Genomic DNA, 16,302 nt, shown 5'->3' with positions numbered 1-16,302 from the left:
GTGAGCTGAGGCCCAGGTGGCCGGTTTGGTGGCTGTCCCCCAGGGGCCTTGGAAGCGGCAGGAGCCAAGGAGGGGCCGGAAGCTCAGTGGCAGTGCCCGCAGCCTGGGTGGCACACAAGGTCGCCGGGCAGGAGCGAAGGAGCTCAAGACACAGACCTTTGAGTTGAGGAACCCGGCTGACGGGCTTCCCTGGCAGACCAGCTGCAGGCTGCTTTTCAGATGGTTCTGGAAGGTCAGTCTTTTTTGTGTCCTTGCCCTCAGAGGGGCCCCAGGGCTCTTGCTCTGCTCCAGAGGCCCCAGGAAGTGCAGCCCCTTCCAAATCCACCTCCGAAGGTCCCTGTTCCTTCTGCACATCGGTTTTGATTTCCACGTGGAACATGAACTCCGGGGGCCCGTCGTGCCCTTCCACTGGGGGCCCCTCCCCGGGCCCATCGGGCTCTGAGACCCGGGTCTCTGCAGAAGCTTTAGAGAGGAAATCGACAGGGAGGGGGATGGCACCCTTGGCTGGGAAACCAGGGATCGCAGGGGCCTCTCCGGAAACTGCCTCGGGGGTTGGCCCGCCTCGGGTGGTGGGGCTCTGCAGATGTGGGGAGACCTGGGAGGGAAAGGAGTCCTGGGGAGAGGACTCATCAGTGTCCCGGTCTTCATCCACCTCCTCGCCCCCCAGCCTCTCTTTGCCCTGCTCCCTCTTCAGAGGCGGCCCCTCCTGGGTCAGGTCTCCCAGAAGCTGGCGCTCCGGCAGCTCAGAGCCGCAGCGGCTGCCGTCTGCATCCTCAGGTCCTGGCCCCGAATGCTGGTGTGTGGCCTCTCCGGGGCCTTCGGGCAGGATGGGAGCCCCAGGCATGTCAGACACATGCTGGCAGGTCAGAGCTGGGGTCCCGGGGTCCATGGCCTCACCTCCACAGTGCCCTGGTTCCCTGAGGAAGCTTTCCTGGACAACCTTGACACTCCCAGGCTCCGTCTGGAGACATCCAGGGTAGGTGGGCTTCGGAAGGGCCAGCCCCTCCTCGGCCTGCTCCCCTCGCTTTGGTCCCCACTCCTGGTGGGGCTCCTGAGGGCCTCCTGGTGGAAGAGGTGGCTGGCAGACAGGAGGATGCTGGGAAAAGTGAGAGATTGCCAGGACGGGAGCTTCTGGCTGTTTCTCCCCCAGATGCAGCTCGGAGACCCCAGAAGCTTCTTGGCCGTGTGCAGGCTGGACCTGAGAGCTAAGCCCATTAGCAGGGGGCCTCTCAGACACTTCCCTCTGCTGGCCCGGAACTCTCCTCTCCTCTGGGTTTGAAGAGCCGGAGGTGGCAAAAGGTTAGCAAGAGCACATTAAGTGTTTAAGAGAGGGGACACACTTTTGAAAGAAGAAAAGGACATTTAAACGGCATCTCAAGCCCACCTAACCAAGAAAAAGGAGCCCACGCTCTGGGCTCACCCTCGTTGCTTTTCTTTGCTCAGAATGAAAGGTCTCTCGGTCTGTCTGCCGCCCACTTGCTGGGTGAGCACCTCCCCTCTCTGGGCCTCAGTTTTCTCATCTTTGGACCAAAGCCCCATCTCATGCCAGCATCATCTCCTCTGCCCCTTGTGGGTTTGGTTGGGCTCCGAGCATCCTGTCATTCACTGGGGCTGCCTCGCGCTAACTCCACCAGCCACGAAGCTTGTCCTCCTCTCCAGGGACAGCTAGCCTCCCGAAGACTCTGGCCCCTAGCTGGGACCTGGCTGGGGCGCAGTAAGGATCTCTTTTCCTCTCCTCTCTCTGTTCCCCCTTTTCGCTGAATGAAACCAGCAGATGCCTACAAACCCACCCTGACAGATCTGAAAAACCCCAAACGTATCACCATCAGGGCTCAAGTCTTTACTAAGGGACCTGCCATGAGACCCCAGGAGACAGAAACACAGTTCAGGTGTATCCAGATCGTGGATTATGGACAGCCTTCTGCAAGAGGTGAGGCGACCACCGTGGCAGTAAAGGTGGTCTGCACGGCAAAGACATGCGCGGCCCACGGGGACCACTGCTTCACCCCTATCACACCACTTGCCATGCGCCAACCCAGTGGATGGAGGGCACACTTCCCTTTTTTCTGCTTCATTCGTGCGACATTCACGTGAATCCCTCCTTAAAGTATCTGTGTATTGGGGCGTCCCCGGTGGCGCAGTGGTTAAGAATCCACCTGCCAATGCAGGGGACACGGGTTTGATCCCTGCTCTGGGAAGATCCCACAGGCAGCGGAGCAGCTAAGCCCATGCGCTACAAGTACTGAGCCTGTGCTCGAGAGCCCGTGAGTCACAACTACTGAGCCTGTGTGCCACAACTACTGAAGCCCACGTGCCTAGAGTCCGTGCTCCGCAGCAAGAGAAGCCACCGCAGTGAGAAGCCCACGCACCGCAACGAAGACCCAACACAGCCAAAATAAATTTTAAAAAAATGTATCTGTGTACTAAGGACAGGAGACGTATGCTCATTGGTTCTCCTAATAAACATCCTGTATTTGTTTTAACTCCCAACTCTTCAAGCATCCTACCTAGTTCCAGAACAACTTCACGGCTCTCCTCTAAACAAAATCTGGAACCCCAAAGGATTGGGGGTCTTGGAAGAGAAAGAGATTGGATGAGGGGAGGGGAAGGAGGTGGGAGAACACAGGTGTCCACACACATGGGTGACACGTCCCTCTCGCCCCAACCCAGTCGGAGTCCTTGCAGCTGCCCACTGGACCCTTATCAAGAGGCCCGACTCACCCTTACCTCCCACCGCTACACCGGGGCCTTGAGCTCACCATCTCATTCATCTCGTGTTCCTAGCATCGCCACAGAGCCTGCCACAAGGCCAGGGATCAGTACATGAAGGCGTGTCAGGAAAATGTGCTGATTTCCGCCTTCCGCGGGGTCTACAGGCACCTCGCGGGGGCCCTTGGTCAGTCGCGGGGAAGAACCGCCCGAACGACAGAGACGGAGGAAACGAGCTGGGCAGCGGGCAGCCTGAGCAGCTGCCTCGGTGCCTCTTCTTCCCAACCCACCGCTCGACAGACCGGAAGCGGCAGCAGCCGCCGGTCCTTACACCCACTGACGGGCCAGGTCTCCAGCGCCTTCTGGAAAAAGCTTTCCTCCAGAGCTTCCTAGAAATTGCTCGTGATGTGGATGTTACTGTACTCTGACATGCTGCAGGACTTTAAAAGCCCCTCATTAAATAGAAACAAGGGCACCAAACATACAGAGTAAACACAGCCTGAAAAGTTACCAATAGATGATAGTACAGCATATGTGTGCATGTGTGCGTGTGCATGTGTGTGTAAGGAACCTTAGCTCATGCCATTGCACTCCTGGAGGAAGGAGTCAGGCTGGGAGAACATTCTATTCAGCTCCCAGAAGACTGTAAAGTGCTCAGTAAATATTAAAAGTAGCAATCAGGGCTTCCCTGGTGGCGCAGTGGTTGGGAGTCCGCCTGCCGATGCAGGGGACGCGGGTTCGTGCCCCGATCCGGGAGGATCCCACATGCCGTGGAGCGGCCGGGCCCGTGAGCCATGGCCGCTGAGCCTGTGCGTCCGGAGCCTGTGCTCCGCGACGGGAGAGGCCACAACAGTGAGAGGCCCGCGTATTGCAAAATAAATAAATAAATAAATAAATAAAATAAAATAAAAGTAGCAATCACAGGTGGTGGGTCCAAGGTGAAAAATATTTGGGAAAACACAGTTTGATGTGATAAATTTGTGTCCCCACACTCCCTTGGGAGATCTGGTCCTGGAGACACTCACAGAAGAAAGGTCTACCCTGGTGTGAGCAGGGGTGAGATGGGTAGGGTCTCCCCACAACTAATACTCAGCCAATTGCAGCTCCATCCTGAAACATCTTTTCTGTCTTAGTACTTCATGAACACAGGCTGCCAGAGGTTTTCCTTCTGCAGCAGGAAAGTAAGAAAGAGATAATAGCTGTGCTTTTGTATACATGGCTCTCCCTAAATCTGCCTGTTTTTGTACAAAACAGACTGCAGGCCTGTGTCAAATAAAATGTTTGTGGATCACCAGTGTGCCTGAATTTCACAAGGTTCCACTAGAGGGAGCTTGGGCTTGGCCATCTGGATCAGCAGCTCCAGTCAAGACATTAAATATTGGCCTTGGGAGTAGAGGTAGAAACCTCCACGCGTTCACAGATTTGGTGCCAATTTTCCACTGCAGATGTTACCTGGTGTTCATCTTTATATCTATATGACTCTAGGCAAGTGCTGGGAAAGTCAAAAATTCAGTTAGCACAAAAGTAAAGTTTCCAGGAAAGCTGATGGCCTGAACTTTTTGTTGCATGGAATATGTTTTAGGGGCATGGAGACATAGCCTGCAGTAAAACTTGGTAGAAAAAACTCATTCATTTCTTTTTATGGAAATAGATCATCATTTCCAGAGGTTATAAAAACCTCTAATTTTACCTAAGAGCTGCAAATCGTAACCTAAAAGAAACAGGAGGCAGGATTCTAGTTATTTAACGCATAGACTGAGGTTTCCCCTCTTAATGATTATCCCTTCCAATATTTTCTGAAGCTCTTTGTAAGCCTAAGAATGAAAACATGCCTTTCCGTGACATGTGAGAGGAGAAACCCTAGCCCACTAGGGCAGGGACCCCTGGGGAGCAGAAATGTGTAGTTAGGCTTCAAAACACCTTCAAGGAGACATTTCTTCAGGGCTCAGAGTCTTCCTAAAGTCGGATGGCCCCAGTGGTGGCGCTATACAAATCCCAAATCACTTTCTGGAGAAAAGAACAGTGTTTTCCCTGCTTTCTTACAATCTAGAAGCCTCCACATTACACAGTAGACTGTCAAATTCATTCATGCAGCAAATGACGGAAAACAAACCCAGCTAGGTTGTATTGGCGGTCTCCGTTTCCTAAGATCAGGCATCTCTAGGATTTAAAAAATTGAGTTCTTAAAACATTTACGCTCAGTGATAATACAAAGTTGCTTTTCTTAAGCACAGCAGTTTTGGTCCCTGAGAAGAAAATCATAATAAGGTTTGAAGGCTGCACAGAAGCAAGTTGAAAGGAAATAGCTCAGTGGTGATTTGGTTGAAGCTTTGCTCCCGGGACGGGCCAGAGGGCCGCCTACAGGGGAAATCACTCATCGTACATATCTGTGTTTCTGCTGGTCATTGATTCTCGACTCTCCATACTGGGCAGGGCCAGCTTCTTTCAGAACACTAAACACCTCAGGAAAGACTCAGAAATGGCTAGAAAGAGCCAGAGCTCTTTCTCTATCTGAATAGCCCACCTGCGATAAAAAACCAACTCCTAAAGATCAGGCATTAAGGCCCAGGTCCAAATTCTCTTTTCAGGGTAGGGTCCATCTGTGTCGCCGTCCCCCTCTTCCCAACCCCCCACGTCATGCGTGGCAGGCAATTCTAGCCCACTGACCTTGGGTCACATGTCCAGCAGCTTGGTCTTCCAGGTTGGGGGTGTCTCCAATGCCTGCTTCTTCAGCTGGTTTGTGTGTCAGCAAATGAAGAAGATAAAAGCAAAGACGGTTACTGTTTGCTAGAGACAGAGCTCCCCGCCTCTTCCGCTATGTTTCTGAAAGCATTCAGGAAAGGCACACCTCAGCAGCCCCAAGGCGCTGCATCTCTGGCTCTTTGCAAATGTGACTGCCGGGGACGTGGATGAAAACAGTTCACTAAACAAAACCCACACAACCACGCACCTTATGGGCGACACAGTCCGGTAGGAAAGACCTTCTCCACAATGGACCCAGGGTCCTCAGTACTCCACTCAATAAAGACACAGGACAGGGGAGGTCAGAGAAGCAATTTGCTGCTTGGCCACTGCTGTGGGAGCTGTGTCCGGGCGGAGGCTGCCCTCCCAGCCCCAGCCAGCGCTCCCGGGGCGGCGGGTGGCAAAGGTGCAGGAAGGACTAGGCGCGGGCTGCGGAGTCCGGCTGGGGTTCAAACCCAGGTGCCACCGTTACTCAGCCTCTCTGGGCCTCTGTCTCCAACTCTAGAATAGCCAGGTGATGACACTCGCTCACCTTGCAGGAGAGTGGTGAGGATTTATACAAAATGGTGTGAATGTATTTAGCAAAGTGCCTGGGACACAGCAGGGGCCCCCCGGCGGTTCAGTTTCTTTCCTCCAAACGACTGGGCAAGCCCTTTCACCTCATGCTCAGAATAGGGGCTACCTGGCCAGCAGTGTCAGTGAGCAGCTTTGGGGGTGTCTTGGGCTCCTGCTTAGGGAGCCGCAGTCCATCCCAAACAAAAAAAGACTGAGAAAAGCTACTGACCATCAGTGGTACCCAAATCAATAAGCTTTCACACAACACCAATTTCTGCGCCGTGAAAAACACTGGGCTGCTGCGGCAGGACGATGGGTGCGACTGTCCAGAAGAAAGAGCCCCTAAAAGGCAAGTTGATCACGCCGCACCCCCATGATCCCAGGAGAGCCAACATGCCCTGATGGACAGTGACAGAGAGGCCACCGCCCTGAGACATGCCCACCAGTTGCTGGCTGGGCCACCAGTCTTCTCTGCCAGACCTGCAATGACTCAGTCTCTACACCTAAACCAGAAATGCCAGGTTACCACCACCTGCCATACGGGTCCACCACAGAGAACACGGCGGAGGCAGAAGAGCCCCTGGGTCGCTGGACAGACGCCTGATGGCCTTATAAACAGCCAGCCCGCTGGCTGGCCCAGGGCAGCCGTGGCGAGGGGCAGGGGGCCAGCAGTGGGCTCGGGCAGCTCCCCCACGGGCAGTTCCTAGGCAGGAACACCTCTGGGTCCCCTGCACGCTGACACCGTACGGCCTGTGAGGTCTAACGGTGACAGCTCCGCGTCACTTGACGACAGCCGACTGTCTTGGAAGCACAGCTCCGAGCATAGGTTTGATCTGAGTTTCTGACAAGGTGATGGAAGAGAGGCTCAGAGGGACAGCAAGTCGAGCTAAATGGCACGGAGTCCTGGAGACGGACGACACGAGGAGGCATGCAGATGACATCACCGCCGTGGCACCAGGAAGCCCACCGCTTTTGCTTACCCACGCGGTGTCTTGATATCCTGGTCCTGATGCAAATCAGAAACTGCGGGCTGCTGCTCACATCTCTGACATCCCCTGATCCCAGCAAGGGAGATGCTCAGAGAAGCCAAAGAGAGGGAGGGTGTGTGACAGTGGCTGGACCGTCACATCCCTGTATGGCTTCTCCATATCCCTGGAGCCCCAAGAGGGCTCCATGCTCACCCTGCAAGGCAGGGATTCCTGCAAAGGGATGGCCACACTGTACCCCCAAATGGACCTCAAATGCGAAGTTTCATAGGAGAACCAAGATACAGCACAGGGGACATGCCCAAGTGAGGTGCTAAATTAAGGTACATATTGTTAAAGCCACCAGCTGAGAAAATGTCCCCCCAACTCTAAAACCTCCCGCTTCATTGAGGATGTAAAGGGTGGTGGGGGAGAGAATTTTTGAGGAGGATTTCTTTAGAGACAGCAGCTTGGGGGGTGGGGGGTGGCTGCCTGGTGACCTCCCATCTCATCCCATCGAGAGGGTTTCAAGGCACCAGGGGGAGACACGTGGTGTGAGTTCTCTATGGTTAGGGACAAGGTGGACGGCTGTCAGAAGCCCACCGGGGAAAACCAGAGGAGGAGAGACACGCTGGCCCTGCCTTGGTGGCAGAGCAAAGCCTACGGGCAGTCTGCATAGCCACAGTCTGTTGGGGCAGAGAACACCCACGTTCCCCATGGACCTGTTGTGGGCACAGGGCAGCTATAGTGGAGGGGGCACCTCGGGCCACATGCAGCAGGGCCGCTGATGTGAACAAGCCGACCTCAGCGGGCGAGAGGCTGGAGGTGGTTCTTTAGACCCCAAGGGGCCGAAGAGAGAAGAAATGTCTGCTGGCATCAAATGCAGAGGGAGGGATGATGGGGATGGCGGGGTGTCTGGAAGAATCCCAGAAAGGTCCCCACAGAGGAAGAGTCAGCTTTAAACACCTGCAGACCTCATGCAGCTGGCTCACAGCAGCGCCAACGCACTAAGAACCTTCCTGCCCCTGCCCCGTCCTCGGCCCCTCCCTAGTCCCAGAGAGGAAGGGCTGCAGCTTTGGCTGTTATGCAGGACTGGACATTCTAATCAGCATTTGCAGACTGGGTTTTGTGATTGTGGAAACTTAAAACACTTTCGATAACTCAGAAGTGATCAAAAGTCAAGAGGTGGCTCGAGTTTTCACCCCAGGCAGGGCAAGAGCTTCGCCCACTGACACAATTGTAAAGGGACAACGGGAGACAAAAGCCAAGTTACCATGAGTCGTTCGTTCCACGGCCTTCAAACGACCTTCACTGTCAGGGACGAGGCCTGCCAGCTTCCAGAACATCCCCCTCCACCCATCTTAGAAGACCAACTTGCAAACAGAAACTACTTGGAGGGAGCCGTGGTGCTGCTTGGCCCCTGCCCGGTGTTCCCAGCACACAGGCCCGGGAGAGGGCTGCAGGCTTCCTAAACGGCTGCCTGAGCCCTGTCTTCAGGAAGGAAAGAAAACTCCTGCCGGGGGACATTTCCCCCGCTGTCCATCGCTGGTGACATACGGTCCAGAACTCTTCTGCATTTCGTGCTGAGCACCCTCCAAATCACCAAGCCGACGGCTGGAGTCGTGCGTAAGCCCAGGGAAGGGGATGTGAAGGAAGTGACAGCCAGGGCTCTGGGCTGTGCTCACTGTTCCCTAAGGGCCTGGGCAGCTCACAGGTGACTCTGGCGGCCCCGAATCCAGTGGCATTTCTGGTCAGTGCCCTGTCTGGGCTACTCCCCATCATCTGTGTTGACAGGACAGTCTCGTCATGTCTGTTCGACACTGATGCTCTTGAAAAGATAGTCCTAAAACTGGATGCTAGATTACGTCGCTGAGTTCCTTGGGGACTGTCCAATTACAGCCCTCCCAAGGTGTGGGTGGACCATCTTGATGCTGCTGTACACTCAGCTGCCCCCCAGGGAGCCGTTTACCTCCGAGGAAGTAACCCTGCTGCTGGCAGAGTCGCAGCAGGAGGGTGGACTGACCTTGGGGGTGAAGGCAGGATCTGCCGCCAGCCTGTCTCAGAGAACCCTCTGGAGCTAAGACAAGGAGGGGAGGAGCTAGAAGGAATCCAGAAGGTCCTCTATTCTCTGGGAGGCAGGCAGGCAGGCAGCCAGCCATGGAAGGAAAAGGGCATCAGGCTCAACAACCAGAGATTCCCAGAGGCTGGTGTCCACCCACATTCCTGCTGCACTTGGAGACAGGCATAACCCCACGTGCACCCATCCTCCAGCAGGGGAGCTGGGCACCCCGACCTGGGAGTCACCCTCACCTGTGGTTCCTTCTGGGATCTCCGTGGGGGGCTGAGCGGCCGCCTGCTCACCGGGGGCTCCCTCATCCACTAAGGGTGCTGTCACGTCTGGAAACCACGGAGAGTCACCTTAGGGGGCCGGGCTGAGCTGTGCCACACCCCTCACCTTTGCTCTTTGGGGATGCAAAGATGCAGGGATGGCGATGGGGAGGGGACTCAGCCACATGCAAAAAAAGCAGCCCCGCAGAGCAGGGCCCAGAGCCGTGCTCCAGCTTGACATTTCTCCAGGGAGCACTTCAATACTCTGTCTGAGTGGCACCCATGCATGAGACACCCAGGCCCTCTGCCAGGAAAGCCAGGACAGCCCCCCTGTAAACACTGCAGTGAGAGGGACGGCTGGGGACGGTCGCAAGTGTTTTTAAGGAAGAAGTGTTGAAAATCAGATGACTGGTCACAGGTGTTTGATCCTTAGGGCAGTGCAGAACAGGAGAATGGGATTGGGACCAAGGCAGTGCAGGAACCCTGCAGTCAGGGCTGGAGTCTATGGCTCTGCTGGGAGGCAGGCTTTGGGCAAGTCCTTTGTCCTCTTAGGGTCTCAGTTTCCTCATCTGCAAAATGGGAGTATCACTACCACGTGACCTCCGAGGTCTCTTCCAGTTCTAATCCCCCTGTCTCCCGGAGCCCATGACCCATGGTTTAAAACCACAGACTCCCCTGGGTGGCAGTGAACAGGCCGGCCCTGTCTGGAGTCAGGTGCTTGACAACAGGCCCACAGACGGATCCACCTTCAGAGCAGAGGCTGGAGGAGAAGATCCACTGCCAGGAGTTGCTGTTGGGTCTCTCACCGAGGTGAACACTTCCAAATCGGCATTCTTCCCTGAGCAATGCCCTGGCATACTCCCAGGCCATTCTGGGCAAACATAAGGAGTTGTCAGCTTTGAAAGCTTCCCAAGAGCCTGACTCAGGTTCATCAAAAGGAGTCCATTTTGTTATGTTTGTCTGGGGAGCAGCCTGGCAGAGTCCAGGCCCAGCAGGCTCCCCCATTCCCTGCGGGGCCAGAGCTCAAGCTCTTGGGATGCACACATGGACAGGGTCCAGAATGCAGCAAGACTTGGTTGGTAGATTCTTCCAGAATAAAGCCGATTTGGAAGGCTGGCATAAAATCTGGCATTAGTGTTTCAGGACCTTCTCAGGGCGGTGGGCAACTTGCAAAACTGTCCTAACAAGATCAGCAGGCTATGTCTTAACATCACTGGCTCTAAGAAGAAGAGCAAACAGCATTTGGTCTGGTATTCTCTTCACTAGGCTGAGAACCTCAGAGGTGAGGGGGTGGCAAAGGCGGGGAAGGGCCACATCCACTATAACCTCCACGGATGCACCATCAATTGGCAGGCACTTGACAGCCACTTTCTGAATTCATCCAAAGGTGGACGCTTGGGGAGATGCTGGGGCCAGGTTCTCATCAATGTCATGGGCAGGGCCCAGGGAAGTGCTGAGAATAGAACCTTGGAGAGGATGGAGAGATGGAGGGGCAGATACTACCGACTGGTTACTCAAAAGCCATTCTCAATGCCCTTATCCCTTGATTTTTCCTGTTAAAGAGCCTGGAAGGCAAAATGCTCAATGTCCCAGCCTCCCTTATAGCCAGGGGTGGCTGTGAGACCCAGTTCTGGCCAATGATACATAAACAGAAGTTGGTTAGGTGGGGCCTGCAGAAAAACTGTTGCTTTCCTAATAAAAAGGGAACACATTTGGTTTCAGGGTTCTTTTGGCTTTGCCACTTTCTTTCTACTTTGAAGGCAGATGTGATGCCTGGAGGTACAGCAGCCATTCTGTAACCATAAGGCAACAATCCAGCCATTAATGATGGCAGAAGAGTTGACACTGAGAAGCTGCTGCCCAAGCCCAGACATTTTATTACGTGAGACAAATAAACCTCTTCATATGTATGTCACAGTTAGTTGGGTTTTCCATTACCTGCGATCAACACAGTCTTGACTGATATAGATGGGAAGCAAGAGAAGATGGTCAAAATCAGGACCAAGGAACACTTCAGGAAATACATTAGCAGCTTTGTAATAACTTAGACACCAAATGTCTACAGAGGACAGGTTAGAAGATGGGCTGGAACTAACACCATGGCCAAGGTCCAGACACCCAGGTCAAGCTCAAGAAAGGAAGGATACTAAACCAAGACCAGTCCCAAAGTGTGAGCTTGGAGATGTGCACTGACCTGCCCTTTGCTCAGCCAAATAGCTGCTTTAGGACCTGGTGGCTCATGAAAGAAGTTTGGGGAGGACAATGGGTGAGGAGCAGGGGTTTTGTGGAGCTGAGGTCAGGCCCTGCTTTGCCACAGATCCCAGCCTGTTCAAGTGTGGATGCCTCAAAACTCACACACGATGAAGCTGCCCATACCTGACCCTAGCGAGCAAGGCATCAAAACAGCGTGGTTCCCACAACATCCGGGGCCTGAGCCCCGTCCTGCAAAGCACTGAGCGAGCTATCTCTCAGCCAGAGGGAGAGGCAGCAGCAAATGCAGCCAGGAAGGGTGGCACGTATGAGCTCAAAGCGTGGCTAAGCGCAGGCTGGAGCATGGAAGGAGCTGCTTGAATAAAGCCATGAGAAGAGGGAGGCCCCACCTTCCGCCGTTGGAGTGCTCTTAGCATCAGAGGTTTCAGAGCCTGGTTCCTCAGATCCATCATCGGCCGGGGTCTGCAGGGGAGATTCTGGAACATATACAATGAGCCCCTCAGAATGGCTGCCTCTCTCCACCCCTGCTTTCGACCTCAGAGGACCTTGGGGACAGTGTCTTTTGGAGCTGAAATCACCCAGCATGGAACCCAGATGGATGGACTGTGGCCACATGATAAAACCACAAAGGGGACCAATCCCACCCCCACCCCAAAACAGCTGGGCCCCCAAACCAGGGTCACCAGGCAAAGAGGCACACAATGTTTACCTGTTCTGGGACGAGAGGAGAAATTGTCTTTTAATTAGCTTGTGGTTCCAATTGAGACAAAGGCTCTTATATTGACAAACGGGCAGCAGACACCAGAAAGCTAAGCCACAAGTAAACTTGGGGCTTTGTGTTTCCCTACTGAAGAGATTCATGGGAGATCACTGCCATGAATTAATGACAATTAATGACCTGGGAAAACACTCAGAGATCCAACTCCTTCCTCTGCAAAGGAATTAGCTCAGGGCAGACACAGTACCTACTTCTAACTGTACACTTGGCTGTGTCTCCAAGTACCGCCCAACAAGCCTTGCGTTACACCTGAAATGTCAGCCATCACTACTTATGAGAAAACTGTCCTTTCAGAATCCAAAGCCAAGGGACCTCGGATGGACTCTGCAAAAGCCACTCCACCTGGGGTGGGGGCGGCCTTGGAGATAGAGGACAGGGAGCTGGTTCTGCATGAAGCAGACTCACGAGACGAAAAAAGGCAAGCGGTGTTCTAGTACACTTCGAGATCAGACAAGTCGCACCCTCTGCTAGAACACCACCCCTGGACACTCAGCCCTGGCTGCACCCATCCAGCCAAAGAAGGGCTGATTCTAAAGAAGCTTCCGGTCCTGGAGCTTGCAAAAACCTGCCAACTCCCTCAAGTAGGCTCTGGACACATGGTGAGGGAGCATCACACAGACTGTCTGCCGGGTCTTATTACAGACCAGCCTCGACTGTCGGAGCACAGAAGCCTATGGGCCTGACGGTGTCTCAAACACTTGTCCCCCAAACACCCCTCCCCCAATCCAGCCCCAGCCTGTCATCATCTGCTTTATCCTTGTTAAATTTCTTGGAGGGAAGGAAGGAAGGAGGAAGAAGCCTCTTCTGAGGGTCTTCTGGAAGGTCTAACAAGTTAACTCACTAACACTTTTTAATTCATGTGGGTGCATTATTTTATCAGTTAACCAGCTTTTACCCACTTTGCTGCTCCCTTTGGCTCTATCTAATCCTATTCCAACTTTTAGCATCAATGCAGATGCTCTTTGTTTAGTATTTTACATGTGGTTTCTTGTCATTATTCAAAAAAGTCTGTCACTTATCTAAAATGTTGCTTGTAAAGTGACACCTTCTGTCAAGTCACACTGTTCACTCCCATAGAAAAATAACTCATTCTAAACCCTTAGTAGCAAGAACACATTTGATGAGAACTATGAAAATCTCTTAGGTATCAACTTGCTTTCCTGGCAAGTACATTCTTTGGGTAAGTTTGTTTAAACTGTCTTCAAACACTTTCAAAGCAGCGACAAAAAGGTTATTAGCATCAGAAAATTTGCATATATATATTATACATATTCATACATACATCTGTTTCAGGATAGAACTTCCAATCACGTTTTATGTTAAAAGAATTGAGGAGTTTCAGTCAACATACTTTAAGCACCTCTGAGACACAAAATAACTTGGTAAATTTGTTCATACTTTACAAACTGAATTTAGTTTCTCTTTCAAAAAATAAAAGTGGTAAAACCCACTTTTTTCCCCGGACTTTAAAAAAATGAACTTTTTATTTGAGAACAGTTTTAGACTTACAGAAAAACTGCAAAGATAGACCAGAGAGGATACCCCACGCCCAGTTTCCCAAATTGTTAACATCCTAAATTATTATGGTACATTTGTGACAACACAATATATATATTTTAACTTCATTTTTAAACCTGGCTACCCTAAACAGAGCATCATTTTTCTTTTTTCTTTTGGCTGGTGGGATCTTAGTTCCCCGACCAGGGATCGAACCTGGGCCACAGCAATGAAAGCGCCGAGTCCTAAGCACTGGACTGCCAGAGAATTCCCAAGAGCATCATTTTTTCATTGGCACAATTCATCTCGGGCAGAGTTCAGCATGTTGGGTTTCTAAGTTGGATTCCACCCACAAGAGTTTAATAACTGGAGCTTCAGGGAGACTTGGCTAAGGGTGACCAGAGGCAAAAACAGCTCACATGGAGCTAAAGGCTATACTAGCCCCATAATCTCAGACACGAAACTCTGTCATCTGTAAACTGGGGAAGGCAACCTCCGCCTTCACCGGTTATTGAGAGCGCTACCTGAGATGTCGGTTGCCAAAGCCCTTTGCCAACTTTTGTAGAGTTCTACAAAAATGTCTGAATTATCTTTTTTTTTTTAAGATTTCTTTTGATGTGGACCATTTTCACAGTCTTTATTGAATTTGTTACAATATTACTTCTGTTGTTTTTATGTTTTGTTTTTCTGGCCACATGGCACGTGGGATCTTAGCCCCCCAAGCAGGGATCAAACCCACACCCCCTGCATTGGAAGGCAAAGTCTCAACCACTGGACCACCAGGGAAGTCACCTGAAACATCATTTTAAGGAAGTCCCATTATAAGTAGGGTAGCCATATACTTTATCACCCACATAGGGACACTTGAAAGTGAGAGCAGCGTTACTGATAATGAGGCAGGACACTCAAGTGGAGGGATGGTGGGCTCAGGTCCTCAGATGAGGGAGCTCTCAGCGTCCAGCTGCCCTTCCAACCCCTTGAGGAGTTGAAAATTAGCAGCTCTGGCTGGAGCCAGGCTGTGGCCTGGGAGAGGTCAGAATGCCCGTTTCTTGCCACCATTGGTGCCTGACACCAGGAAGGGAGGGTTGAGCCGGATGGGAGCAGGCATTTCCCCTCACCCAAAGCTACGGGCTGGGTGAGCTCCCAAGAAGGCCAGAGGGTGGCCTCTGAGCTCCGGGGACAGCCCATTTCTTCCCTCACCTCCCCCAACTTGGAGCCCACTTGTCTGATTCCCAAGCTCCGCCCCCTGATGTGTTCTCTGCTTAAACAGGTCCAGAGAAGTCAGCCCTTGAAACAAGGCCCCCCAACGAGTCCTGAAGCGTCTCCAAGGTAGGGATGTTTTCTCCATGTGCTTCCCCAACCCAGGGCTCCTTCTGGTAACCCCGTCTCTTCCGGGGAACCTTCCCAGATAGATGTACCCAGAAGAGTTCCCTTCCCACCTTGGAGCTCTACCACTGCCATCGACACCACACACCCCAGGCTTGTTATTTTTAGCATTAAAAGAGAAAAGTAGACTGCCATTTCATCTCCTTAGAAATGGGTCTAGAAGACAGGGACCCAGTCTTTCTTATCCCGGGGCTGCACGGTGGGCTGCTCCCTGGCCACCAGTGACACTGTGGGGAGAGGGTTCCTTATAGTACAACCCAGTGCCCTACGGGTCATCTTGGCGCTCCTGTCAGCGATGCAGAGACTAGCGTTCAGAGCCAGAGAGAGGGTTCTGTGTGCTCCACGGGGCTCCCCGATCTCGGTCAGACAGTGCAGTGAAGGAGAGAGAGGAGGCCAAGCCAACTGGGCCAAAAGACTGTACTACAGAACATTTAGAGGTTGATGTGGTTTATTAAGGTATAATAGGGACAGTAAGAAACGCAGAGCTAACCAACTCTGGCCAGATAGGGGCCAGACAGGCCTATTAAGGAAGAGAAAAAAAATAATGTATAAAGTCATGTATTTTGCATGCTCATAAATCCTGCTGATTTACAGGTTAATGGGTATGGTTAAAGACTCCACAGAGCACCCTTGTATTAATTAGACCAACAAGCCTCCAGCAATCTTTATCATACTGTATCCACGTATGTGGCAAACTGTCCCTTGCAAAAGGCAGATTGTCAAACAGCCTCACATTGTGAGTTCTGTTGGCTCACTCAAATTAACGAAGTTTCAAGTCTATCGACAATCTAACACAATAAAGTATTGAAAACTCCTTTAAAACTCAGGATGCGAACCTTGCCTGCCAGCCCTTTCCAGAGCAATCGGGTTGGCCGGGGTCCCCGCAGCGCCTGGGCCCGTTACGCGGGGCTGTGCACTAACCTTTCAGGCCGTGCTCCACGTCGCCCTCGTGGTCTTGCAGCAGGGTGTAGTCCCCCTGAGCATGATCTTCCATCACGTTGAACTCCTGGCGGGGTTCAGCCATCCTGGTTCAAAGCCCACCTGGGGAATGAAGATGGGAGGTGAGGCCTGGGATGCTGTGTGGAGGCTAAGTGCTTGGGGGTGGGGTAGGGGCAGGGAGAGAGAGGTGCC

The 16,302-nt window shown here is 52.6% G+C and overlaps 1 protein-coding gene across 25 annotated transcripts in view; it reads right to left on the bottom strand.

Annotated features, from left to right (window-relative positions):
• Positions 1-16,302, bottom strand: part of MAPT (microtubule associated protein tau) — a 100,997-nt gene that overhangs the window by 28,618 nt on the left and 56,077 nt on the right. For 6 of the 25 annotated variants that reach the window (XM_059048732.2, XM_059048735.2, XM_059048734.2 and 3 more), the window contains exons 2-6: positions 16,093-16,212; positions 11,900-11,986; positions 9,282-9,368; positions 5,377-5,442; positions 157-1,269 (exon numbers count right to left, since the gene is read on the bottom strand). In XM_059048732.2, coding sequence (XP_058904715.1) covers positions 157-1,269; positions 5,377-5,442; positions 9,282-9,368; positions 11,900-11,986; positions 16,093-16,195 — 1,456 coding nt within the window. In that variant the 5' untranslated portion in view covers positions 16,196-16,212. The remainder of the gene's footprint in view (positions 1-156; positions 1,270-5,376; positions 5,443-9,281; positions 9,369-11,899; positions 11,987-16,092; positions 16,213-16,302) is intronic. The other 19 variants (XM_059048738.2, XM_067020932.1, XM_067020931.1 and 16 more) reach the window with 7 other exon arrangements.

This window comes from Kogia breviceps, chromosome 19 (assembly GCF_026419965.1).
Source record: "Kogia breviceps isolate mKogBre1 chromosome 19, mKogBre1 haplotype 1, whole genome shotgun sequence".
Lineage (NCBI taxonomy): Eukaryota > Metazoa > Chordata > Mammalia > Artiodactyla > Physeteridae > Kogia > Kogia breviceps.
This window is presented reverse-complemented; position numbering and strand designations above follow the sequence as displayed.